This window comes from Diadema antillarum, unplaced genomic scaffold (assembly GCF_040938485.1).
Source record: "Diadema antillarum isolate AM-2024a unplaced genomic scaffold, OU_Dant_1.0 scf00000015, whole genome shotgun sequence".
In the NCBI taxonomy this organism is placed as follows: domain Eukaryota; kingdom Metazoa; phylum Echinodermata; class Echinoidea; order Diadematoida; family Diadematidae; genus Diadema; species Diadema antillarum.
The window spans coordinates 3,608,805-3,635,935 of NW_027270904.1; the positions used below are offsets into that span (position 1 = coordinate 3,608,805).

Sequence of the window (27,131 nt, forward strand, 5' to 3'; positions counted from 1 at the left end):
ATATCATATCACATACATTGTACGTATACGCGGTAATAATAGACCGTCACGTCAGGTTCAGAGGGGTGAGAAAAGGAATACTGAGCGTTTGATTACTCAGTATGGTGTAGTTGAAAAGCAAATTCATTCTATATTTTCGAACTCATTATCGATTGCCTGATTCATTTTCTCACAAAGAAGTCCAATACTATGAAGAGTTAAATTTGTGTATTTCCACGTCATCATCACGTTTTGTTCTTATCTCTTTTTTCTTTTTCTTTTTTTTTGGGATAAATTTTGGCGAGCGAGTGCAGCGAGCGAGCCGAAAATTTTTGTATTTCAGCTTACAAAACATGGAATTCTTGTCAGTTTTTGCTTATTAAATCTTACAATTCTAATCAAGATATAGTGACGACCTTATAGATAACGATTTATACCAACAGACTGAGTACTGAGGACTAAAACTAGTACTCTAAATTAGTACGAGCGAGTGAGCCGAAATTTGTATATTTCCGCGTCATCATTACGTTTTGTTCTTATCTTTTTTGATTTGGTTTTTTTTTTGCGCCCCCCCCCCTCCCATGTTCGAAACCGTTGGCGTCCTCTCTTGATCCAATCGGCGATCGCTTCAGACACGAATGAAATTGCAGCCGCTGCTCCGTGTAACATTAATTCCTGCTTAATATAAAATGACATGTGTGAACACAATAGACATTGTCATTTTGTGCGCGTCATCGTCACGTTTTGTTCTTATCTTCTTCTCTTTTTTTGATAAATTTTGGCGAGCGAGCGCAGCGAGCGAGCCGAAAATTTTTGTATTTCAGCTTACAAAACATTGAATTCTTGTCATTTTTTGCTTATTTAATCTTACAATCCTAATCAAGATATAGTGACGGCCTTATAGATAACGATTTATACCAACAAACTGAGGACTTGAAAAAAATACTCTAAATCTACGAGCGAGTGAGCCGAAATTTGCATATTTCCGCGTCATCATTACGTTTTGTTGTCTTGCTTGATTTTTTTTGCGCCCACCCCCCGTATGTTCGAAACCGTTGGCGCCTTCTTTTGATCCAATTGACGATCGCTTCAGAAGGAAAGAAATTGCAGCCGCTGCTCCGTGAAACATTTTGCCTGCTAAATATAAAATGACATGTGTGAACACAATAGACATTGTCATTTTGTCCGCGTCATCATCACGTTTTGTTCTTACCTTCTTTAACTATATGGGACTACTAAAAAAATGAATGCTGAGTACTTTCTAAAAAAAAAAGAAAAAGAAAAGAAGATAAATTTCATGAAAAATGGATTTAGCACCTTTTGGAAAGGAATTTACAGGGCATTTTTTTTTTTTTTTTTTGCTTAAGCATTATGATAAACAAAAATATGATCCATTATATAGGCCTACCTCTTCATTATTTTTTTTTTTTTTTGGGGGGGGAGGGGCAAGTGCGATGAAGAAGCATAATGTGTAGGCCTATCAATACCACAAATATATTTGGGTTAATTTGATTCAATGACAATTACTTTGTGTAATTATTGGCGGGGTAGCCCCTTGAGTTGAAGACTCGAGGACTGAACAGCCGAAGCCGCAGAGGAGGAGGTGAGAGAGCGGGAGAGGGAGAGCAGTATGAATTAAAGAAGAAATCCACCCCAAAATAGATAAACTTCAAAAGAAAGAGAAAAGATTCCCTAAAGAATGATACGAAAATGTCAAAAATCGAATGAGAAATAAGGGAGATATGACATTTTGAAATTTCACGTTTTTTTCGGAAAATATTTTGTTTTTACCAAATCTAGTATGAATATTCAAATGAGCCAATTGATGATATCATATAACTTTTTCAGGTATGTTATATATATATGAAATTCGGAAAATTTTAGCTAATACAAGTAAAAGCATGTTCCTATACCAATACAATAAGAGTTAGCATTTGTTCTTTTTTATTTTGGGTGGTTTTTTTTTTTTTGGTCATTTCTGTATATGAAATGAATAACTCACTGAAATCGAAATAATGAAGGTATAGGCACCCTATACTTGCAAGGCAATCAGGCAAGGAAAAAATGACAATACAAGTATCTGGTAATCAAAAAATATATAGGGCCTTTTACAATTTCGAGGAAGGGGGCCCGTAAATTTACCAAAACCGATGTGCATCCAGGTTTGATTTTCTCAAATTCAGGGAATAGGCCATTCAAAAAGGCATGCTTTATTCGGAGTTATAAAAGACGAATCATAATGAATCATGATAATTGTATTTCACTGAGAGTAAAGGATTTTTTTTATAAAAAATATATTCAGATCTCGGTGGCACTGACAGAGATCTCATGTGTTTGACCATGGCAGTGGGGTTTGTTTAAAAGACATTTACAGACACGAAGGAGCAGGGGGGGGGGGTGTTGGGATGGACGTGTACTTATACACACACACACACACACACACACACACACACACACACACACACACACACACACACAAACAAACATACACACACACACACACACACACACATATATATATACATATATATGTATACATACATGGAAGGAGATTAGTTTGTAGTGATTGCATATCTTTACATTGATCTAACTCAATTGTTGGTTGTTTTTTACCGTATGCATTGGATACTTCGTGAGTTGTTTGTTCCCCAGTAATTTGTTTCCTCTGTAAATTCTACTCCTAAGTTTTAATTAATATGTAATTTCACTTTTTGTAATCTTTTACTTTGTTTTGTCTATTCTTGTTTCCAGTTGCCAATATAAAATGTAAACTATAGTTATGTGGTCATAGAAGGGCCTATTTTTTTAATCTGTACTTTATCATTTTTTGTATATACCTGTTGAAGTTGCACCGTATGGCTAACTCAGCCGTGACTGATGAACAATATATACTGTTAGTTAAAAAATTAATGAAGGAATGAATGTGTGGTAATTAATAGTAATGATAATAATAATAATAATAATAATAATAATAATAATAATAATAATAATAACAATAATAATAATAATAGTGGCTACTTGTATAGCGCACAGGTCCACTTTTCAGTGCTCATGGCGCTTCAAAAATGGAAAGATATCATAATATTTACATACCTATACATATTCAAACATTTCAACAAAGAAGAAAATGGTAAACAAAAATACCAAATAAAGAATACAACATATACCGATTAAAAATAAAATATTGATCCAACATTAATGAAATACAGCAATTACAGCCCTCAGTATGAAAGGAACAGATAAGTTTGAAGTTGATTGGATTAATAGGCCTACAGCAGGAAATACGAACAATATTGTCTGCTGGATACAATTAAGGGGTATAGGCCTGAAATCATATGAGCCTGCGTTATCCCTCACTCTATTCCTTTGACCCCCCCCCCCAAAAAAAAAAAAAAAGCAACAACAACAACACCAAAACAAACAAAACAAAACAAAAAGAAAAACGCACACACACCCAAACACGGCACACGTCTACACACCATGAAGCTTAGCTTCATGCACACACTAGGGCAACATTATCAATCTGAGAGAAAATTGTCAAAAACGCACTAAAAGCAAATCATTTGGTTATCGGCGGAGATTCTCTCTATCGTTTCCACTTGCTTTGACCGACCTCCTCCCCCCCCCCCCCCCCGGGTGTCACTGATTATCAGGTTGTATGGCCCTTATTGTTATACCTCCCTCGCCCTCCCAAACAGATAAATTGAAGGAAAAACACAAGATGTAGGTCGCAGCCCCTGACTTCAAACAACCTGCACTTGTTGCTAAGACCCTTGTACACTTAGCAAAAAAAAAAAAAAAAGAAGAAGAAGAAGAAGAAAGAAACACTTTTATAAGTTCATCTTTCTCGTAGACTATTCGGCTAATATTAATGTTTTATTATACCATGTTAAAGGTAATTTAATTGGCTATCAGCCTAGTAGATTGACAAATTGTTATTCAATTCAATTCAATTCAATTCAATTCAAAGTTTATTTCATTTTTCGACAAAACATATAAGTTACACTTCTTTTGACAACAGAGAATAAAGTGAACAGAACATTATGTATCGAAAAGAATGTAAAACAATTGAGGAGGACCTTATAGTAATTATACATTGTACATGTAGTAAAAAAAACCCAGAAGTGATCGAAATAAAGTACATGTATAACTTTGCTTAAAGTGCGAAAAATGGAGAGACCCACTAAAAAGACAGAGCTTGTAGAATGTGGGCCCCTCTGGAATAATAACATCAATGGAAAGATTAATTGAAGCATCATAAATACAAAAGGAGATGGGAAAAAAGAGGAAGAAGTCTGGAAGCCCACTGAGAACTAGATTCACAGATAAATACACTTACTATTATAGACGTGAACAACATAGGACAAGACTAGACAACAAAACAACTGCTGGAGAAAAGGCTGTACGGGACAAAACGGGATGGACAAGACTAACAGACGCGAACAAACATGAAACAAGACTGGACAGCAAAACAACTACTGAAGAAAAGGCTGTATACGGGACAAAACGGAATGGAAACGATGAACAAATAGAAGACAAAATAGCAAACGAAAATGCACAACAGAGACAGCGATCTTCGACAGAAGCGTATCAATTAGAGAAACAGATAATGGTTGTGATGGGGAAAAAGTGATTGTAGCGTCTGAAAGGAGAAAAGCAAGGAAATGAAGGGACGTGAGAACAGGAATAAGACAGACATTCATGTCTTTGACTCTTTTGGCGAAAGCGTAGATAGCAGCAGACATCCAAAAGATTAGAATTTATTCTTCAAAGAGGAAAAAGTAAGTCTGTATGTGAGAAAGAAGGCCAAATGGCTAGTTTTGTCCTGGAAAGTCATACGACTGCAATAGAAAGGACTTCAGTCTCCTCTTGAAAGAATGTATGGATGGGGCGTTTTTTATATCATGATTCAGAGAATTCCAATAATTTGGGCCGATATAAATAAGTGTATTTTTAGCAAGAATCGTGCGTAGAAGGGGTAAATGAAATTCATTGGAACGCCTAGTGGGATATTCATGAAATGATTGGTTTTTTAGGAACATGGAGTTAAAAATAGACGGAAGCAAATTGTTACAATACGTATACATAAATTGGAATAAATCATACAAAAATAAATCTTTAACTTTTAAGAGCTTATTGGAGGTAAACAACGTGTTTGTATGAGAACGTACAGGGAATGGCAGATAATGCGGAGGGCTTTCTTTTGCAAGAGGGACACTCTTTCAAGTAAATTCTGATGCGTGTTGCCCCATACTAAAACTCCATAATTCAAAAGAGGCAATATTAACGACGAATATAACATAAGTAATGTTTTTTGAGGAATATGAAATTTCAATCTATTAATAACACCTGTATTACGCGATATTATATTACAAATATTATCAACATGTGATTTCCAGGAAAGTTTATCATCTACAATGACCCCTAAGAATTTAATATTTGATACTCTTTGTAGATGAGAATCATCTAAAACTATATTTGTGTTTAAACTATCAACAGTATTGCTGAAAATCATATATTTCGTTTTTTGAGCATTAAGTGATAACTTATTAGCTCTGACCCAATTTGTCACTTTATTCAATTCAATGTTAATTTTGTGAACAAGAAAATCAATATCATTATGGGCAAAAAATATGTTTGTATCATCTGCAAAATGAATAAAAGAGAGATCATCAGATACACGACAAAAATCATTGATATAAATAATGAACAATATAACGGCCCTAAAAGACTTCCCTGTGGGACGCCACATTTGACTTCTCTGATAACTGAATCATTGTTTTTAATTGTAACAAATTGTTTTCTATCGAACAAATAACTCTTGAACCACTCCAAGGCCTTCCCACGTACTCCATAATGCGATAATTTATAAAGTAAAATGTCATGATTGATGGTGTCGAAGGCCTTGGAGAAGTCCAAGAAAATACTAACTAAATGAGAATGATTATCAATGGCATGAACTATATCAACGAAATATAAAAGAGCATGCGAAGTACTATGTTTCTCACGAAAACCAAACTGATAGTTCGTAAAAACTTCATGTACCTTCAAAAATTGCTCATTCTTTTATAAATAAGTTTTTCTAAAACCTTGGTAAGTGAAGACAATAATGAAATTGGGCGATAATTACTGACTTCAAATGTACGTGCTCAATTCCACAATGAGAACAAAACACAAATTCAACACAATGAGAAATGCAAATTAATTTGCAAAAATAAACCCAGGGGCGGATCTAGCTTTTTATAAAGGGGGGGGGGAGGGTGTGGGAGGGGGGTGTCCCCCCTCCCACAGTAGGGAGAATTTTTGAAAATCTGTGTGTGAAAATGGCGTTTTCTTGCATCTAAAACACCACTATTTTTGGTATAGAGGTCATTGCCAAATTAACCCAATAAAAAATAAAATAAATATATAAATAAAAAAAAATAAAATTACAAGTTAAAAAAAAGATAAGATAAAAAAAAATGGTCCCCGGATTTTTTTTTTTTTTTTTGGGGGGGGGGTTGCACAAACCCCCCTCTAGATCCGCTTCTGCAACCTATGATCTAAATGTCTCGGTGACCCTCCAAAGATAAAGAAAGGAAAAAAATAATGGAGGAAAATGACGAGTCTTCTGTAAAATCCATATTCAAAAAGACATGAAATAATATTTGGTTATTAAAGTTGCCTCATGAATTCTGAAATTCTTTGATTAAAAGATGTGGGAATAACGAAATTCTGTCCATTTTATCACTTCTTGCGGCTTACTTCCCTATGTTCCCCTTCAGTTTCCCCATTATGTTTTTGCTTGAGAATATAAAGAGAAACTCGATGAGAACAGAAACTTATTTCTGCTTTTGAATTCGTGTCTCTCACTGCTTTGAATTGGTCTTTTGTTGTCATCGCTATCTTGAAGGGCATTTGCAAATGAATGTCAATGTCCATTTCTTCAATTTTTACTTAAATTGTGCCTCGGAGGACAAAAACGAATGTGTTCACTCATGCGTAAAGTTTCCCTTTGCATAAATCCACCAAGTCTATAGCCAATTAAATCACCTTTCATATGGTATATGGCACAATTGTTTTTATCAAAATCTTCTATGAAAAATATGAACTGGAAAAAGTGTTACTTTCTTTTTTTCGCTGTGTAGATCTATAGTACAATGCGTTCTGCATGTCACGTCCTCGACTGTCGCGTGAGTACCCTTTACAGCTACCATCGAATTGATATATCACGTTCTTGATCTGCTACATCAACCTCATTTGGACTAGATGTATATACTAGACATCAGTAAGCTTTAACGTAAGATAAGGTGATTATTAGCAAGCTGAATGCATGTGCAATATCAATGCATGTCTTTATATTAAAATGTATAATATTATATTTCTAACTTTATGTTTGAATATGAAAGTTACCGTTGGTAATTTCTATTTGTATCTCTGTCCAAAATAATAGCGTTTGATATAATAGACTATAAAGCTAAAAGTTTGCAGCGGGTTTGCTGTGGATGTTTTTTCACGGCGCATCACTGTATCACCACACGGGTAGGCTTGATGAATTGTGCTGGTGCTATTACATGTATGTGTTGTACAGTGCACCGACGCGACCTACCTCCTTCTAGCTCATCGACATTGACTGAGAAATAGTGATGCTCCTGGCCTGGCGTTGACTTCGACCTTTCACGGACACGAGGAACCTGAAAGTGTTTTTGAGATATTTTCTACTCGTTAGTCGAGCAGTTTGATCGAGTAAACGGGACTTTACATCACCACTGATCACAGGCACCGGTCATCACTTTGACATCAGTCGGTAAACGAAGGCAGATATTATTATTGTTCACTCTCTCTCAGTCTCTGTTTGGTCTGCTAGGAGTGCTAACCGTTAGATCTGCAGTGTTGTGTGCACCATCAATGATGACCATTTGACCGAGATTCTCTACTAGGTCGATGTGTGCACGAACACTATGACTATTTTCCCCTGAGCTGAGTCTCCATTTTTATGTCTGATGACGAGTGATGTGTTGTTTAATGGAGCTTGGAGGTGTGCATGATTGATGATGATGTAAAAAATATGGTAATACACGTCTGACGTAGATGGATCAGAATTTAATGGAGGGAGATAAGAAGGAGAAGGTTGGAAAATCAAGGAGATAAACATTTGTAAATAGTATAGATACTAGACCCTACAGTGTAAAGAGAGCTCAAGAGCTACAGAGCAAATGAATGAATGGTGAACTAACCTCCAGCTCCATCGCATCCTTAATTCAACCCCACTCACGCAGCTCCACCCCCCCCCCCCCCCCCCCGTGTCGCTACGACGCTAAAATCTGGTAATCCTGGTATTGTCAAATGAAAATCCATAGACCATACATTTGCAGAGACTCCAACCCCATGCACATGCACCTTCTGATCCAGAGACAGAGATTCTCCCACCTGAAACCGCTAGCAAACTGTGGACTCCAACTTGATGTGCGCAAAGCACACATCACAAGCGTGAAGTCCCTTGCAGCCAAGGTCCAGGGCCCACTTAACCCATTGAGGACGGACTGATTTTTCTACAACACGCATTTCCCATAGACACCTGCCCGAGTATACTCGGGACTCGTCCTCAACGGGTTAAGGGCCCTTGAATTGAATTCCGCTCTAGGGTTCTAGAGATGCTCTCTCGTGCTATAAAGCAGGAGAGTTGGAGTCTCTGCATTTGCTTCCATGTCTAAATCAACCACAGTCGAGTTGTTTTAAGTTTGTACACTGGATATTTATTTCATTAAAAAAGTTGCTATGAATGATACAACTCGACTCTTACTGCAAGGTGGCAAGTGTATGTATAGACACTATACAGGTATGGTATTACCGGACAACATGGTAATTCCGGACACGCATATTTTTGCGTACCGGTACTAGTGACATTCAGTACGCGCGAGACTTCGCAGATTGGCCTCAAAGAACATTGTCTGGACCGAAATCGCAAAAAACAGGTCATCAAAATGTAAAAACGAGACGAAATTCACATGTTACTGCAAATTTATAGATGAGTGACCTGCACCTCATCATAGTTAATAATTATGCGTGTTTGAATCACATTTCGTCTCTGAAATTCTATGAAATCCCACTAAACATACAGGAAAAGTGCTGAAGATTCCAATTTAGAACCACAAGTTAACTGATTGATACCGGAAATTTGAAGCTTTCGTCCTCAAAGGCAAATGATGCATTAGTTGCGCGCTCAAGGAAGGGGCCTGCAACTCGTCACCCGTGCTCCCATAGACAAAGCATGTAAAATAGAAGTTGTCAATTTTTTATCGCGTGAACTGTTCAAAATGTTCAAGATAGACTTTTTACTGTAAAATATGAAATTTGAGCCTCATTTGCTAATTTTTTCTTTGTCGTCCGCTCGGGAAGAATGTGTATGGTGATTCGTGGGATGAATTGTGATTCTGGAGCAAGGACAAGGTGCAAAAGACGTCGATTATTTCATTACGAAAATCGTGTCCGGAATTATAATGCGATTTTACACCGCGCAAAAAGACAACTTTTTGGAGAGGAGTATATTTTCAGGACTTTGTGAATAACTCGTGCAATTTGTGGCCGAAATTTCATCTTCTGAGTACGGAATTCAGAGCCACGAAAAAAAAAGCATCTGGTGATACGATCAACTCTCCTTTTATGGTAATAACAAGAATCTTGCTTCCTGATTGGTTGTTGCCACAAGAAGTTGTCACTCTATAGCAAGAATTGCTATAAGTATCATAATAGGAATGGCATGAGACCCTTGAAGAAGGTGGGGGGTGGGGGAGGCTAAAGGTCACAGCACATTTTATTTAGCAAAGTTGCCTTCACATTTTACATAAACTTTTAACTTATACTCAGTACCTATTCTTACCCCTTTAACCTGGTGAGGACGAGTCTCGAGTATTCTCGGGCAGGGGTCTATGGGAAATGCATGTTGTAGCAAACTCAGCCCGTCCTCAACAGGTTTATTTGTTCCCAGACATAACACTTTATCACCACTTCTCTTTTCATTTCTGTAGTTTGTGATCTTCAAGAAGCACTGAACCTGAGGCCAGCATGGATTATGAATTCAAGCAGCAGACTGCCAAGATCCGCGAGAGTGTGGAAGACCTCTTTGACTTTGAGGGATGCAAAGTTGGCCGTGGCACCTACGGCCATGTGTACAAAGCCACCACAAAGAAGGAACCAAAGAGAGAGTACGCGCTAAAGCAGATTGAAGGGACGGGTATCTCAATGTCTGCTTGCAGAGAGGTGGCAGTAAGTACACTTGTAACGCATCACCATGACGATGCGATGGACTTTGATACCAAACTTTTTTTTTTCTCACATTGTGCTATGATAGTCCAGTCTCTGCCTTCTTCTAACAAGAAATGATTTTGTCACATTTTATATAAAATTTCCAAAAATCAATGACTGAAGTGGCAAGACAGCCAGCCACCATATAAACATAATGAATAATAAACATAGATAAAACGAAATAAATTCAAAAAAATTGACATTTAGGTTTAGATGCATGGAAGTGTGCTGGTGATTAGACATTTGAAAACAAGGTCAAATCAAAACATAGTATTATGCTTGCATGATGAGAAAATGAAGAGGATGTAGTTAAGATATTACATTTCTTTATTTCCAAAAAAACCCCCAAAAATCTGACTATTCAGTAATGTTGCCTATTTTGCAATTTTCTTTGCAGTAATATCTGCAACTTTACTGTGGCATTGTGAGAGATCACATTCTCTACTGTTCGTTGCCAGATAAGGTTTGAGCATATGCAATGCCTGTAATAATGAGACAGAGTGTAGGTCTGGTTTAAGTATACATTTTAGTGTCATTTCATTATAGCCATCAATGTTACCTTTTGATATTATGTACTCCCTTTGAAAACAGGTAAATCCTCATATGTTATTTTGTGGAAGGTGTATTTTTAGGGTCATCAAATGAATATCAACATCATAGCCTGCATTCATGTACGTTGAAAGGATTTGCATTTGCCCCCTTTTAGCCTACCAGGTACCATTTATTTTCATTTGGTATCAGAAGTTAGGTTAGTTGTATTATTTCAAATCCTTTCTCATTGTGTGCTTGTTCCTGTCTTTAAATACCATCCTCAGTGTTCTGGATTAATGAGTTTAACTATCTGGGATGTATTTCACATGACTACATTTGATCATCTGAAGAGTTCCAGCAACAGAGTAATGCATGTAGTAATACTTGAAAGCCTGCCTAGATATCTCACTACTTTGATGATGTTTGCTCTAACAGTACTCATTATGGTGAAAATTGAAAAAGTTTCTTGCAATATTCTGTTTTGCTTTCAGCTTCTCAGGGAATTGCGACATCCTAACGTGATATGTTTACGAAGAGTGTTTCTGTCGCACAGTGACAGAAAGGTGTATCTTCTTTGTGATTTCTCAGAGCATGACTTGTGGGTAAGTTGAATTTCCTGTGCTGGATGATATATTCTCTTTCCTCACTTAGTGGGTGAATGTGCAACATGAACACTGTGGTTTTGTATGTTTTTGGAAAATATTGGTACTAGAAACCATCAATATCATTTGGCACTTTAAAGTATTTCGTCAAATGTACTGATCCCTGAAAGATACTCAGCAAAGAAAATCTATCCATAGAACCAGAATGCTCTCATGTTATGAGGATGGGCAATGTGTTATGATTTATGTGACAGGATTGTGTCGATAAAATGTGTCATGTGTGATCTATCATTTATTCCACTCTAGAAAGAAATATTCTCTTTTGTAACTTCTATATATTTTTTTAAAAGCAAATCACTGTCCAAGCTGGAAACAGTATTGACTTACTAACAGGGTGTCAGCAGTTTTATGCAGTGCATTATAGAAATTGTAAACTGTAAAGAGTATTCAAATTCATGAAATTCTTCCGTTGAGATGTTTTCATCGCAACTGATTGACAAATCGCCCTACATCGACGTAAATAAGCACTGAATTGATCAGTGTTTTAGTAGTAGCCATGATAAAAAATCATGGGCGTACATACTCGAGCAAGATTCGAACCTACTACCTCCTGATCACTGGACAGGCGTCATCTCCGCTAGACCACCGAGCTTTCGCCCGACAGCAAGTGTTGGTTCTAATCCTTATAGCATGCAGCAGGTACTGCGTAATTATTCAAATTCATGAAATTCTTCCGTCGAGATGTTTTCATTGCAACTGATTGACAAATTGCCCTACATAGACGTAAATGCTATAAGGATTAGAACCAACACTTGCTGTCAGGCGAAAGCTCGGTGGTCTAGTGGCGATGACGCCTGTCCGGTGATCAGGAGGTCATAGGTTCGAATCTTGCTCGAGTAATTACGCCCATGATTTTTTATCATGGCTACTACTAAAAAACTGATCAATCCAGTGCTTATTTACGTCGATGTAGGCAATTTGTCAATCAGTTGCAAAGTCAAGAGTATGTTGTGCATTTTAGAAATTGTAAACAATCAAGAGTCAGATTATGTTATGCAATGACATTCTTGGGTTTTTTTTGTGATAATTTTTTTTACCGACATTTGCTAGGTTAGCAATATGATAGCCCCTGCATGCTTTGTTGATTAGTGACAAGAAAGAGGAAAGCATGATTTGAAGACTTGCAACTTGTGACCATCATTTTCATCAGTTGATTGACCCTGTATGTGCCCAGACTCTTAGCTTGACTTGCCAAGCGTTGGCATTCAGTAATCCTTCCAGACTAGACTTGATCACGTAAAGTTAGCTAGCCCACTCCGTGCCTCAGTCCAACAGGAAGGCTTTGGTGATGCAGTCAGGTCTAGGCAGTTTGGGTAATATCTATTCGTTGACAGTTAGTTGCCAAACATCTGCGCCAATCATCAAGCACAGTATAAGGGTTTAGTGAACACATATCTTCGTATAGCGAGATTTGCTTGCAACAGTGCTACATCACTTCAGTGTATATGTCATCAAAACAAATCCGCAGTCTGCCTCGCCAAAGTTGATATCACACAAGTCAAAAAATTGGCTAAGTTGAAGAAAATTCTACCCCAGATGGATATAAATACATGATGATTTTATAGTTCAAATCGAAATTCACATGTGTCGAAGGACTTTCTGCTATCCCTATTGACATAGGCAAGGTTGACTGGAGTTTTTGGCAGGAATTCACTTCTCTTTTTTCTTCAATACGATACAGCATATAATCAAGTATCACCGTGCCAACAAGGCAAGCAAGAAGGGGCCAACCTCCGTGCCTCCGATCATGGTGAAATCACTTCTCTACCAGATCCTTGATGGCATTCACTATCTTCACTCAAACTGGGTACTACACAGAGATTTGGTAAGTCCAGGTTTTTATTTCCCCCCTTGATAATCCTTTCTGCACATATTTTCTTGATAGTCCTTGCTGTGCCAGAGACTTTAGATAGTGTGTATAATGCCATGGAATTTTCTGTGCCAACTAGCACCTATGCAGCCAAAGGGTTAAACTTTAGTTTGAGTTACAGATCATTTGTTATGGCCAGAGTCAGTTTTCTAAGACATCTCAAGAGCACTCGACGTAGCTCTTCCATAATGCATATAAATTTGACTTTGCCATTGCATACCTTTATACTGGTCAATGGAATGTGTACTTTTCACAAAATGAACATTTGTGCGATTCCATGTCTATTTTCATTATGCTGTTGACTTGTACTTGATATCACACATTTTCACATTTTGTGATTTTCTCAAATTTTCACCGAATGTGTCATAAACTTGTCTTTATTTGCTGATTCTATATAGGGTAAAATGATATTTTCACTACTAACATAAAATTTTGTGAATTGGAGCCTACAGCCTTTTTCGTGACATGAAATTTTTGTGAGGTGCCTCTAACAATCAATGTATTATAGTGTAGACAATAACTTTTGTTTGTGTGCATTGCATTTTAAATTTCATGAACCCTTGCTCTCACAAAATTCACGAAATTAAAATGCATGCAAACATTCCTCATTTTACAATGTATTTTGCTTTTGAAGACTTACCCTCAAAGGTGATAATCAGGCATTTTGTTGTTGTTTTTTCCTACACTTTGTGCAGAAACCAGCCAATATATTGGTGATGGGTGAGGGGCCAGAAAGAGGAAGAGTAAAAATAGGTATGTGTCAGTGTGATACCGGTACTGTAAAAGTGGATATTTTTGCGCGACTTATTTTCGCGCTTGGCCCTGTAAGAAGAATTTCGCATGTTTTTAATTCAGCGGAATCAAGACATCAACTACTGGAACATATGGCATGCAAAAATATTTGCATGCTTTTATTTTTTCGCTGGCTTCTGGTTGTGCGAAATGCACAAAAATTTCAACCCCACAAAAATTTCCACTTTTACAGTACTGTATGGTAGTACCATGATGTGATTGTACAAACTTGCTGTATTAGATCATAGTGGCTTTGGTTCCACTTCATTACTCAGGGCTTCTCTCCGAGAGTATCATCATATGTAACATTATGATTGTCATGTTCATATATGTTCATATTTTATGTCATGATTAGACTTTTTCTACATATTGTAAGCAACGCTAAACACTGACACTGGTCCGGCAGTCCCAGACCGGTCACTGTCAGGCCACTATAAACTTTTCAGCACAGGTAGAGAAAAAAAAAATCTGGTCCATTGTGGGGCCAGTCGAAAGAAAGAAAAAAATCATTACCAGTAAATTTTCAGTTTGGATGGGTCAGTAAAAAAAGGAGAAACTGAGTATCTACTCGTCCAACAGGGACAGGCCGGACCAGTAGAAACAATTGGTTAGTGAGCAGCCCTGTTGTAAGTGATGAGTGTTTGATTTGTATTGATTGAAATTGTTGATGTTATGAAGTGATTAAGATTTTGAAACATTGGCTGACATTTGATTGCATTTTGGGGCTATTCTGATCACTTTTATAGTTAGTTATCCTATGTAGATTGATGAAGGATCACCTGCTCAATGCTCAAGACTTGACTTGCCAACTTGTTTCTTCTTGCAATATTTAGAATGCTGTTGTCTCTGAAGGAAACATGGAAAGTTAAAATTATACAGTCGCTGTGATAAAATGTAATTTCTTTATTGTACATCAGAATGTTTTTAGATCTGTCAAGATTGCCTTGTACATCATCTCACCTGACAAGTTTTGTGTATGTTGGAAATCTATAACAAAAGACTAACTACTTATAACCCTTTCCAGCTGATATGGGGTTTGCCAGGCTGTTCAACTCACCTCTCAAGCCCCTGGCTGATTTGGACCCAGTGGTGGTAACCTTCTGGTACAGAGCCCCGGAGCTCCTTCTGGGGGCCAGACATTACACAAAAGCAATAGGTGAGTTGACAACATATCTACACTGTACGATGCAACAAATTGTGTATGTCCCCCCCCCCCCCCCCCCCCCCCCAAAAAAAAAAAAAAAAAAAAAAAAATACAATTGGATTTCCACATTGATAACACCCAATATGATTAAACTGTCCAAATGCTACTTCAGGGTCTTAAAATATAACATCTTAGCTCTATTTTCCAGGAAACCCCATTCCATTTGGTTTAGCAGTTAGAGAGAAATGTGGATTGTTGTAAATCATGTCATGAGTCTGATTCTTCCAAGTTTAGCACTTGGATGCTCTGAGCCGCATATCAATGTGTAAACACAATAGACAGAACTTGGAGGGAAGAGATTCCTGACATGCTCTACAAAATTTCTCATTTCTCTTTGACCACTGAAGCAAATCGAATGGGGTTTTCTGTAAGATGTGGGCAATGAGTTATAGTGTCATACCCTGAAATTGTATTTGGATTGATTTTACTATTTTAAAAGTTACAATTGCAGAGGGTCCCATTGTAATTTTTGTTTGGACATATGGTATATACCTCAAACATTATGGGGGGGGGGGGGGTAAGTGGCTGTTTTGAGTGATACATCTCTAGATTTGTTTGATTTCGTCTCCTGAACCCTTTCTGGTGTGTTTACAAGACTATTGGGTTTTCTGTGCAAATCAGCACTTAGTGCAACACAAAGGTTGTAGCTTTCCTGTGGGCAAAAGAAAACTAATAACAACTTTAACCTGTACATTAGTGATATGTCTTTGCATGAATACATAGTTCTGAGTGAATTCAGTGTCTCAGCTGGAGTTTGTTGAGTAAATTGTGAGCAGTTCATCCTCTGGCGGACATATGCAAATTTTCATAAAAGCACAATTTTGTTTTTACCTATTATGTCCCTCTTGACCCAGGTGTAAGAATGGTTACCCAGCAATACTAGTGTAATAGCAATGGCAGGGCCCTCTGGTAGAACAGTGGCAACACTGAAGAGGCCACCTTAGATAAAGAAGATGTTATTTTATTATGATAAACAAAATGAATTGACAAATAGCTTTGCGTGTGATAGGAATAGTCTTGATACATTGTAGTTAACAGTTAAAACTATGTAGCATGTTGTAGATCACTCAGCACTGATTTAAAGGGACTGTACAGTACTGGTTGAGGTGGGGATTCATTATTTGAACATTCCTGAGTGAGATAATGAGAAGCCTCTTATGAAATATGAAAGAGGCATATAATTTTAAGAAGGATCCAACATTTATTTGATGAAAATTGGTTTTCAAATGGCCGAGATATCCAAAAAAGTGATAATAATAAAAGGCGACAGACCACGCCTTTTATTAGAATCTCTTTGTTTTACCTTGTTTTTGGATACCTCAGCCATTTCAAAATCGATTTTCATCAAATAAAGTTTTGATACCCCTTAGAATTGCATACTCTTTGACATCTCATAGAGTGGTTTCTGAATATCTCGCAAAACATTAAAAGCTAAATCCTCACCTCAACCAGAACTGTACACTCCCTTTAAGCACCAATCACTGACACAAAATAACATTTTAGATGTGTGATAACCAGGATGATTATCAACAGAGAGATATGAAAAAAGTCATTCAATTCAAGTTTATTTAATTAAATTCAATTCAACTCCAATCCGTGCAGTTCAGTTCAATTCACAATTCAATTCAGTTCAATTCAATTCAATGCATAACAGTAAAATTCAGTTCCATTCAATTCATTTGAAATCAGTTCATTTCATTTCATTTCAGTTCATATCAATTCAGTTCAATTCAATTCAATTCAATTCAATTCAATTCAATTCAATTCAATTCAATTCAATTCAATTCAGTTCAATTCAATTCAATTCAATTCAATTCAATTCAATTTAATTTAGATATATGGGCCATAGGCTGCATCTTTGCTGAGCTTCTGACATCAGAACCCATCTTCCACTGCCGGCAAGAAGACATCAAAACCAGCAATCCGTACCATCATGACCAGCTGGACAGGATATTCAATGTCATGGGCTTCCCACAAGGTTGGTTTTATTTCTTTCGTTATTGCTTCTCTGTGTATAATTGTGCCTCATTGATGTTGTCTGCCAAACAGTGGCAACTGGGTATAGATGGGCCCTATTGAGAGGAAAATGTTATTCATCATAACAGGAACTATGCTATATCAGTAGCCTAAACGATTAAACAATAAAAGCTAACAACTCACTATAAAGAGGCTTGTGGAACAGGAAAGTTTGTTTGTCATAAAAACAGGTCTTAGGAACAGGAAAATTTTATGATTTCAATTATTTAACTCTTCAGATTTCATCATTCTGAACACCAAGATTCCACTGTGATGCATTTTTCTGTTCTCATTCATGTGCTCTGTTAACATCGTTTCTTAACAGTGCCAGCAGATTGTGTTGGAATATTTTTATCTTATTATTTTTTAAAGTGAAACAAGGTACATGTAGTTCATGTACCAGGCAACATAAAAAAGAACTATTGCTTTTTGTCTTGTACGGCATCCCTAGGTCATGATGATTATGTGATTTTTTTTTCCCCCTGCAAGACCAGCCAATGTAATTTGCATGTATTTTTCAGACTGACTATTATTTTACGTTGAATACAATGCATATTTTGATTTTGACTCTCTATCATGACCATTAATTCTTTATGTGTCTTATGCAACCTATGTCTTACATAACCTTTGTATCATGACCTTTGTCATACATGACCTTTTTCTTGCATAATGTCTTTATTACATGACCTTTGCCTTTGACCTTTTATCACATGAACATTATCTTCCTTCACCTTCGTCTTACATAACATCCTTATTGCATGACCTTTACCTTACTTTCATGGTCTTGTATTACTTGACCTTTGTTTATAATTGTTTAATATGATGACCTTTGTATTACATGACCTTTGTATTACATGATCCTTGTTTGCATTTGACCTTTGTATGGCAGAGAAAGACTGGGAGGACATTAAGAAGATGCCTGAACACAGCAACCTCATGAAAGACTTCAGGAGAGGAGGGTAAGTTTGCCCCCCTTCAAATCTTTATCTCTTTTCATGAAGGAGAGATGTAGAGAAAAAGAGATACAGGTAGATGAAAATGTAGAGATAGAGTGAGGAAAGAAAATGAGAAATCCTAGATGATGATTGCTATACCACACCTTCAAAGATTCTCGCGCTCTGATTGGTTTGACTGCGTACTGCTCATCTTGTGACATGCTCGAAATAGACAGTCATTCAACTTTTATCAAAAAAAAAAAAAAGGTTGCCATACTATTCAGCAGTCGCCTGGGAACACAAGTGTCGATGTACGAGCTGTCCGACAGATAGATGTGCGACAAATAAGATGTATGGTCATAACTCATGCCATGGAACAAGATTTGTATGTAGTGAAAGATTCATCTTCGTTTTGCCTCATTGCATACTGTAGAGTGCCTCCATCTTTCATCTCATGTGAAATCTTGGACCATTGCGCTTGTGACCATTCACTCTTTGTATATCAGAGAAAAACAGCTGTCACTTTTTTCAGTGTTTTGTTTTGTTTCGTCTTTATTTTTGCTAAAATTGACAACAGGTTTCATAGAAAGTGTTGACTACACAGTCATGTCTATTGCTGGAAAGGTAAAAATACTGTTTTTCCACACACAAAAAATAAAAAAATTGTGCATTTTCAGCTCTCGGGAAACTGCAATGCTGTTTACGAGGTTGTCATCCCTAGTATGTCATTACCCCATTGTCCATCAGAATCTGGTGCTTCCTTTACAAAGTCTGCAAAGTTTTTAGAATATCATAAAGAAAAGGTCATTGCAGCAGTCCCTTACAGCTGTACCTACCCTTTGCCTTCCCATAAATCTTCATCTCTTACCGTGCTAGAGAGAGAGAAATACAGCCTGACAGAGGCATTGGAATAGTGTGAGAGAAAAGTAGATATCAGATACTTACATTTCTTCTTACATTTGATACTTACACGTGCACATTTGTTCTTACATTTGATACTTACACGTGCACATTTGTTCCTTTTTCTTTTGAAAAAAACAACAACAAAGAAACAAACAAAAGCAACAAAATATTGTTCACAGTGGATCAGTGTGGCAGCAGATGTCAGCTCTAGCATATTATTAGTGGCTTTCAATTTCATGAATCTTGTAAAGAGTACCGTGGTCATACTCTGTATTACGTGAGAGAATGTAATTGCTGTGAAGTGTGTAAACATTTCCTGGCAAATTTACATGTATGTACTCAACTTTATTGTCAAATTGTAATTCAGATATTTAACCTTTTCTCTCTTTTCCTTTGTAAATCCAAAAGAGACTTATTAGAATTCTAGGAAGATAGTTAGTTGAAATTGAATGAGAAGGTGGTATGTGATGATATTGCAAATATTTTTTTTTTAAAACTTCACCCTACAGATATGCTAGCTGCTGTTTACCGAAATACATGGAGAAGCACAAAGTGTCGAAGGATAGTAAAGCATTCCAACTTGTGAGTTCTTGTATAACTATGTATTTTATTATATCCATGTAAAACATATCTGGACTGTCACCACCTTACCATGATTAAGTTGAAGATATTAAAGCTGCCTAATATGAAAAATGTGGTGATTGTGATGAAAATTAAAGAATTGTTATAATTTGTCAATAATTTGAAGTTTAGTGTCTCTGGCATTTCCTGAGCAAATTTCAATGTCTCGGAAATGTTTTGAAATCCCAAAATGTATTTTTAATGAAGCATGTTATTTACTCTTACAGTATATTACTAGGTCATTTAAATTTGCCTGTTGTGTTTTAATCCCTACTCGTCCAGCTATCAGCTATACTGCATCTAATCTTCAAAGCCAATTTTCTCGATAAATTTGTTTATGACATGGTCAGCTTCTGTACGCTTTCTGCGATAGGTGTTATGAAATAAATGTGAGGTGAAATTATCTTTCTTTCAACTCAGTCTGCACATAGAATATGGATTATTTTTGTATATCATTGATAGGTTAAAATCAAGAGAGTGTTGATGAAAACATTTTGTAACTGAAAACCAGTCTTCAAGTCAATGTTTGGCAACTCCATCAGGCTCTCACAGCTACGGGTTGCATGAATGGATTCGTTGCCATCTAGATGGCGAGAAACCATGACTCAGTGTTACAATTTCTTCACAGTTCCATGACATTTCCTTCTATGACAATTACTCCCATGATATATCTGCATGCTAAGCCAAATGTAAATTCAACCCATAAACATATCCCTAACCCTAACCCTAATCCTCACATCAAACTAAACCTAAAACCCTATCACAACCCAACCCTAACCCTAAGTCCTTAGAGAAAATAAGACCGGAACAATTGTCGCAGGAGCAAATGTCATGTCACCTTTCTGTACGCACTTTAAACTTCAACTCAAATGCAAAAAGTAGAAAGATTGATCTTCAGCACATTCTGCTGTGAGACCTACTAGACTATTATGATAGAAAAACACATTACCTTTAGTACTCATAGCAGTGGTAGTAGAAGAAGTAGGCATATGAAAGAGTAGTTTCGGTAGTGATGATACAATGAATTAAAGTAAATTGGAAACGAGAATTGGTCATGATAGATTCGTAGTGATATTGAATGAATTGGTAGTAATGAAGGCAGCAATAATAGACACAGCAGTAATAAAGTCAGTGATGATGATGATGATGGTCGTATATGGAATGAACTGATTTTGCAGTTGTCCAAGCTGCTCACGATGGATCCTACCAAGCGGATGACATCAGAGCAGGCTATGAGTGATCTGTACTTCAAGGAGCAGCCTCTTCACACGGCTGAGTAAGATTGATATATAATTGCTTCAGAATCTGAATAACAGTGGTACGTACAGTAAGGGGAGGATATAGCACGGGATGGACTTCAGAATTTGAATAAGATTATGTCAATGTGTACAAGCGGATAGGAGTACCAGTATAGTAAATTGTATGAAGTTTAAAAATGTCAGAAATATTTGAAATTAGTTGAAGAATTGCATGAAGTTGTACAAAAATATTTTTAAAAAATGATTATTTCAGTCACCCAAGCATGCAAATTAATTGTATCAAGCTGTTTGTGGATTTTTAGTTCAATTATTTTTTTTGATAAAGTTATCCATATTTAATATTATGTCACCAGTCAATGCAAACACAGTGTTATGCATATCGAAAGCCTTTCCGACTTTTAGTGCAAGATCTAAACCATCTGACCAGATGGTATCTAATTCTAAATGGTGCTGACTTTCAGAATTAGGCCAAGAAATAAAAAATGTTGTATTGGCATAACGCCACCGACCCTAAAATGTCCCTGACCCTAGAATTCCCCCCCCCCCCCAAAAAAAAAAAATGTATGCTATAGGGATCACGATAGCACGATATTTCAATAGCAATAGTGCAATCGTTATCGCTTTGGCACGCTCGCCATTTTTTCTCATTTGAATTTCACAACTTACATTTTTTTGTGAGTTATCCGCTTCTTTTTATTTAATCCACGTGTGTAGTAGCACAATTTTTTACAACATTTGGTTTTTTTCACAAGTTTTTGCGGCGGTAAAAAAAAAGATAAATCGACCTACCGATCCTATTTTCATATGGCCCGTTATGCCAATACAATTTTTTATTTGGGGAGGTGGGGAGTGGGGGCTTATAGACTTACATCGCATAATAATAGAGACATATAAAATTCTCACTCTATTTTTTGTTTCCTTGTTTATTTGTTTTCCTTCAGTGTATTTGACGGCAAACCCATCCCGTACCCCAAGCGAGAATTCTTGACAGATGATGACAACGACGATAAATCGGACAACAACAAGGTAAGACCTTGTGCCCTCCTCCAGCTTCAGATAAAATGTGTGAAGAAGCAATGCTTTGCTAGCCTTTCCAGGGTCCACAACACTTTTGTGCAGTTGTTGAAAGAAAAAAAAATGACATGAGCATGGTCCCAAGGTTTACATGACTTGTAGAAAACACAAGCTATAACCCATCATTTTCTTCACATTCCTAAACAGGAAATGCATAATGTGGATTTGTTATAAATTTATTATGATTTTTTTTTCTCAAAGCATCGTGGGTAAAACAAACAAACAAAACAAAGCAAAAGACACAAGCATTTGCAGTTTCTCTTTCATATGACCATAAATGCTATATGTAATATGTTTGATGTGTTGAGATATTGTTTGTTTGTGATTGTCAGCTACAAACACTTTAACAGATTTTCATTGTTTTGTCTTTAGTGTGAGTAGAATTTAATGTTCAGTTCTGTGTGTATGTTTGCATATGTGGGAAACATTCAGATATATTTTAGTTTTCTTTGTGAAAGAGTGTATTTACAGCATATGTGACTACAATGTATACCTTGTCGAGGCATTAAAAAGAATGATTCATTCTTTAATCTTTTAGTATGATTTCTTCCGCCTGAACATGAGAATAACTGCATAATCACTGTGTATGTAGTTTAATAGTAATCAATTTCCTTCCTGTGAGCCGGGTTTTAACAAAATGACACAGAAACACACAAAAAAATTGTAAATTTATACTGTGGTCGAATTGAATACGTGCAGGTACATGCACATTTGCACAAATTCCAAAATTATAACCACATGTGTTATGTGTGTGTGTTTGTGTGTGTATTATTAATATTGTGGTTGTGTGTCTGTATGCGTATGAGCATGTGCATATTACATTGTGTATGTGTTTGAATATGAATGTGTGTCCGTGTACATTTCTGTACAAAAGTCTGTTCGTGCTCATAATGTTACATTTGCATGGGAACTTCACAGCTACTGTGTACAGTTCAAGTAAATAAGACTCTATCTTTAAAATGATTGCAAATTCCTAAAGACTGATCCCAGCACCCTTAGACTGGGGTTTGTAGGAAATGAAAAAGATGAAGGCATTTTCACTGGGTTGAGCCCTTGAGAACAATGAAGGATATCTACAAAGAAATTTTCCTAATAGCCTAATCATGTGACACGCATGTCTTGAAATCCTGTATAAGCTGTTATTTTTGCGAGGGTTGAATTTTATCAAATTTGGTGAATCACAGTTGGATCGCAAATTTAACAACATGCAAAAATGTCTTAATGCATTTGGATGATAGAGCATTTGTGTCGGCATCAATTCATGAAAACAACATCTCGCGAACATATCTGACGTCCTTATTCACCAAAATAACAGCGTAGTACATAGTATACAGGGTTTTACCTTTGGTAGGCATCAACACATGCAGTGTTCTTGTATTAGTAGTGTGTACTAAGGTGAATTTCATCCAAATTTGATAGAGGGTGTGCAAATGAAGGATGCCAGCCTCAAATGCTTAATACTAAAAAAAAAAGTGTTTTTGACTTTTAGCTCCTGTGTGTACATACAATTACAAAGTATTATGTGTGTATTTGTATTGTTATAAACAATACACATGATGGGTTGTGACAAAATGTATTGTTGATATTGTCTATTGTTTTATTGCAAAGATCATTGTGCTACTTGCATTGTCATTGTTCTCATGTACTGTAGAATTCAATTTACCCTGTAATATATGTACGTGTATATAATTTCTCTGTTTTATCATTTGTATCCAAACCTCACACTTTCTTGTTCTGTTATCATCGTCTTCTTCTTTGACTTGTCATTTCATATGACCTAGTCTTGTTTCCTTGTCCCTGCTGCAATGTTAATCATACTTTTTGTGTGTTTGAGAGTTTGTGTGTGTGTTGTCACCATCAGGTATAACTATATAACACTGAATATTTCTCATGTGTAAATACATGACGATGTATTTGTCTCCAGTTAGGATAATTCTGTCTGTGACATTGATTTCAAGTGACCTTCAACCTCTTCCCCGCCAGATTTAATGAGAATTTCAGGGGATGTCCATCCTAAAAATAAGTTTGTTTGAATAGAACCAGAAAATATAAATGAGGGGAACAGGATTGTGAAGCTTTGACAAAATTCTGATTAAGAATAAGAAAGTTATGAAATTTTTGAAAGTATGACCACTGACCAATCAAACAGAAATTGACAATTCTATTACGGTGTATAATGCTCCCCTTCCATTTGCTGTGAAGAGAATACAGTAGAATTAGAAAGCAGAAGAATTCAAAATAATTTGTGTCTCTTTATTGTGATGGGAGGGGGGGGGGATAATTATCCATTCCTCAATGAAATTAATAGATGAACTTGATCCTGTTTCTTTCTGTTTTGTGTGTATTAAACAACATAGCGTAAACATCTGAGCTCCCATGTGATTTTGTTAGTGTCAGCGTTTGTTTGTATGTTTAAACCATGCCGGAATGTAATGTCTGTTATAGATTTGTATTCATCATGTGGTTTATATACTTGTACCTTTGGTTTTGTAACTATATAAAGGTGTATGAAATAAGTTGCATTTTTGTGGTTTGCATTTAAATTTTGCATCACTGTATGGAGTATGCCTTTCCTTCGCATTTGTGTTTGACTATTAAAGAACATTTTATGAGCATATGAAAATGCCTACTGATTTAGACTTGAATTTGATGTGAAAAAAAAAAACCTGAATAATGCCAAAGTACTACAATATCGTGGTTTTCTACATTTTGCAGCCCTGCACATTGCATTTTCTTAAGGAACATCTTGTGATTACGTGGTGTGGTGGTGATTAAATGTGATACCATGTGGGGCCTATCAAAGGTTTTGAAAAGTCACCCTTCATTCATCAGTGAAGTGTATTTTGGACATTCATTTTGTTTTGATGCATGAAAAGCTCTGCTTCCACTTTGCTCGTCATCAGATCATCCTCTCGAGTCTCCATCTCATTTTTACGCTCCCATCAAAGCATCCATTCACAAAGCATCACTGTCTTTTCATTTGCTTCTCCAATTTGTGTTCCTATTTGTCTCTGCCCCTCCTCCCACTGCTTTAATATCTTGCACTATGATTTTTTAAAAGTCACCTGGGCTCATAGCACATGTGGCATAGATAAGTATAGCACACCACTGATGTAAGATGATAGCAGTTTCGTTTTTTTGTTATCGCACTCTTTTTGTTTTCAAACAACTTTGCCCCCCTCCCCTTCCTCCGATCTGCAGAAATCGTCATCCAGCCGCAACTCCACCCACATGGTCGATGCACGTCGCCAGCGCGTTGCTACGTCAATGGCTGGCACTACGTCGCAGCAGGGCAGTGTAGGTGGAATGGTGTGTCTTATCACCAGCTGTTTGAACATAGATAAGGAAAAGCCAGGGCTTAGCACCCTGCTGCATATCAATCTGTCAATCAAAAACAGTTATGATAAATATGTATACATGTAAATGTAATATTAAAAATATGTAGAATGCTTATGTGTGTTTTCCTTGGCAAACTCACTATTATGAGCATGTATCAGATGCCATTGCCTGTACCCTTGTGCATGCCTTGTTGGATGCCCCGTACCTGTATAGGCAGCTGGTGATAAGATACACGTTTTGGAGCCAACAACATCAAATGAAAAACCTTGCTTGTTTCTCAGAAATGCCATGACAAGAACAGAGGTCTTGCAACTTACAAAAACAAAAACAAAAATAAAAAGCCCCCCAAAGAAAAAAACACAACCTCTTGTCGAGGTTTTTCTGATTTATGTATAAGTCTGTCACATCAAGGAAGAAGTTCTCTAAGAGCACTGACCTCAATTATCTGGACTAATGTTTCATTGGGGATGCACAGTCCTGTTCAAAGGCAGATTGCCGTCTATGTTTAAAACTGAATGCATCAAGTATGGCTTTAATACTCTCTCTACAAGACAGAATTTGTTTCTATTAAAATGATTCTGAATATTTGATTCTGACCTGTTTTGGAAGATGCAGACCAGGCAAACTTGTTGTGACTATGTCGGCTGAAAGCAGTCATCAAAAATATTGTTTCGTTGGATGAGAATTTGTTCAAATGAAGTTATTTTAGTTATAATGGAAAAAATGTTAAAAATCGTTCTGCTGCATTGATCACAATTTAAATTTCTTTTTCCAGTGTTATATGTAGGAATTTTTTTTCAACATAATTCCTTGAAAATTCTTCTAAATTTTTCAGATTAGTTGATTTGTGTCAGAAGTAGGAGTAGAAGTAACTTTTACTTTCTAATATCCCCCATACATAATAGGTGAGGAGGGAAAATTTGTCATTTTCTGATAAACAAGCAAGGAAATTTATCAACTTATGCTGAATGTTGCCTTGATTTATGTTCTAGATTTTTGCTGTGATAATCCCTGACTTTTGCATGTTTTGTTATTTTAATTTGTTAGTCCTCTTTGCATATATGGCAAGCCAGATCACATGTTTTGTTTTTTGTTTTATTTTGCTGCAAAGCTTCCAAACCTACATAATATACTTTGCTGGTAGCGGGAAAAACACAAAGGCCTCACCCATGCAATTACTGTACTCCCCAATGGCGGTGCATGCTGAGAATATGTGATCCACCACAACAAAAGGATCCGAAAGTTGAGGGAGGTTAATTTTCTGAAAATGACGTGACATTATTCCCTTACTCTTCCTCTTTAATTTCATATATAACACGACTCATAAAAGTACTCGGTTGCAGAGATAGTGATGATTTTATGAGACCGTGTTGAGTGGTTTAAGAAATCAGCGTCTCAAGAAAACCGCCTTCAAGGTTTTCTTTCTGATGCAATCGTGATCAAGGAGAGATAAGACAGTTTTCACCTCTTTTACAATAGAAGGTCCGCTCACAGCAACCTCCTTGATGTTCAGCCAGTGGTCTACTCACGACCAATCAGTGTCTAGGATGCCACACACTGACAAATAAGATCACTCCCTCGTTGCTGGGGGCGTAGTCTATCTGTGGTGCTAAATCCAAATCTTTGCACATGTTTGTCTTCCGTTGGAAGTCAGAAAATCAT

The 27,131-nt window shown here is 36.7% G+C and overlaps 1 protein-coding gene across 3 annotated transcripts in view; it reads left to right on the forward strand.

Moving 5' to 3' along the window:
* The first annotated feature begins 7,568 nt into the window (after positions 1–7,568).
* The window catches only part of LOC139723901 (cyclin-dependent kinase 8-like), a 31,497-nt gene continuing 11,934 nt past the window's right edge, over positions 7,569–27,131 (forward strand). For 2 of the 3 annotated variants that reach the window (XM_071635108.1, XM_071635116.1), the window contains exons 1-12: positions 7,569–7,765; positions 9,987–10,224; positions 11,286–11,396; positions 13,138–13,281; positions 14,022–14,079; positions 15,143–15,274; positions 17,157–17,300; positions 18,228–18,297; positions 19,686–19,758; positions 20,976–21,073; positions 21,998–22,082; positions 25,332–25,427. In XM_071635108.1, coding sequence (XP_071491209.1) covers positions 10,024–10,224; positions 11,286–11,396; positions 13,138–13,281; positions 14,022–14,079; positions 15,143–15,274; positions 17,157–17,300; positions 18,228–18,297; positions 19,686–19,758; positions 20,976–21,073; positions 21,998–22,082; positions 25,332–25,427 — 1,212 coding nt within the window. In that variant the 5' untranslated portion in view covers positions 7,569–7,765; positions 9,987–10,023. The remainder of the gene's footprint in view (positions 7,766–9,986; positions 10,225–11,285; positions 11,397–13,137; positions 13,282–14,021; positions 14,080–15,142; positions 15,275–17,156; positions 17,301–18,227; positions 18,298–19,685; positions 19,759–20,975; positions 21,074–21,997; positions 22,083–25,331; positions 25,428–27,131) is intronic. The other variant, XM_071635123.1, reaches the window with a different exon arrangement.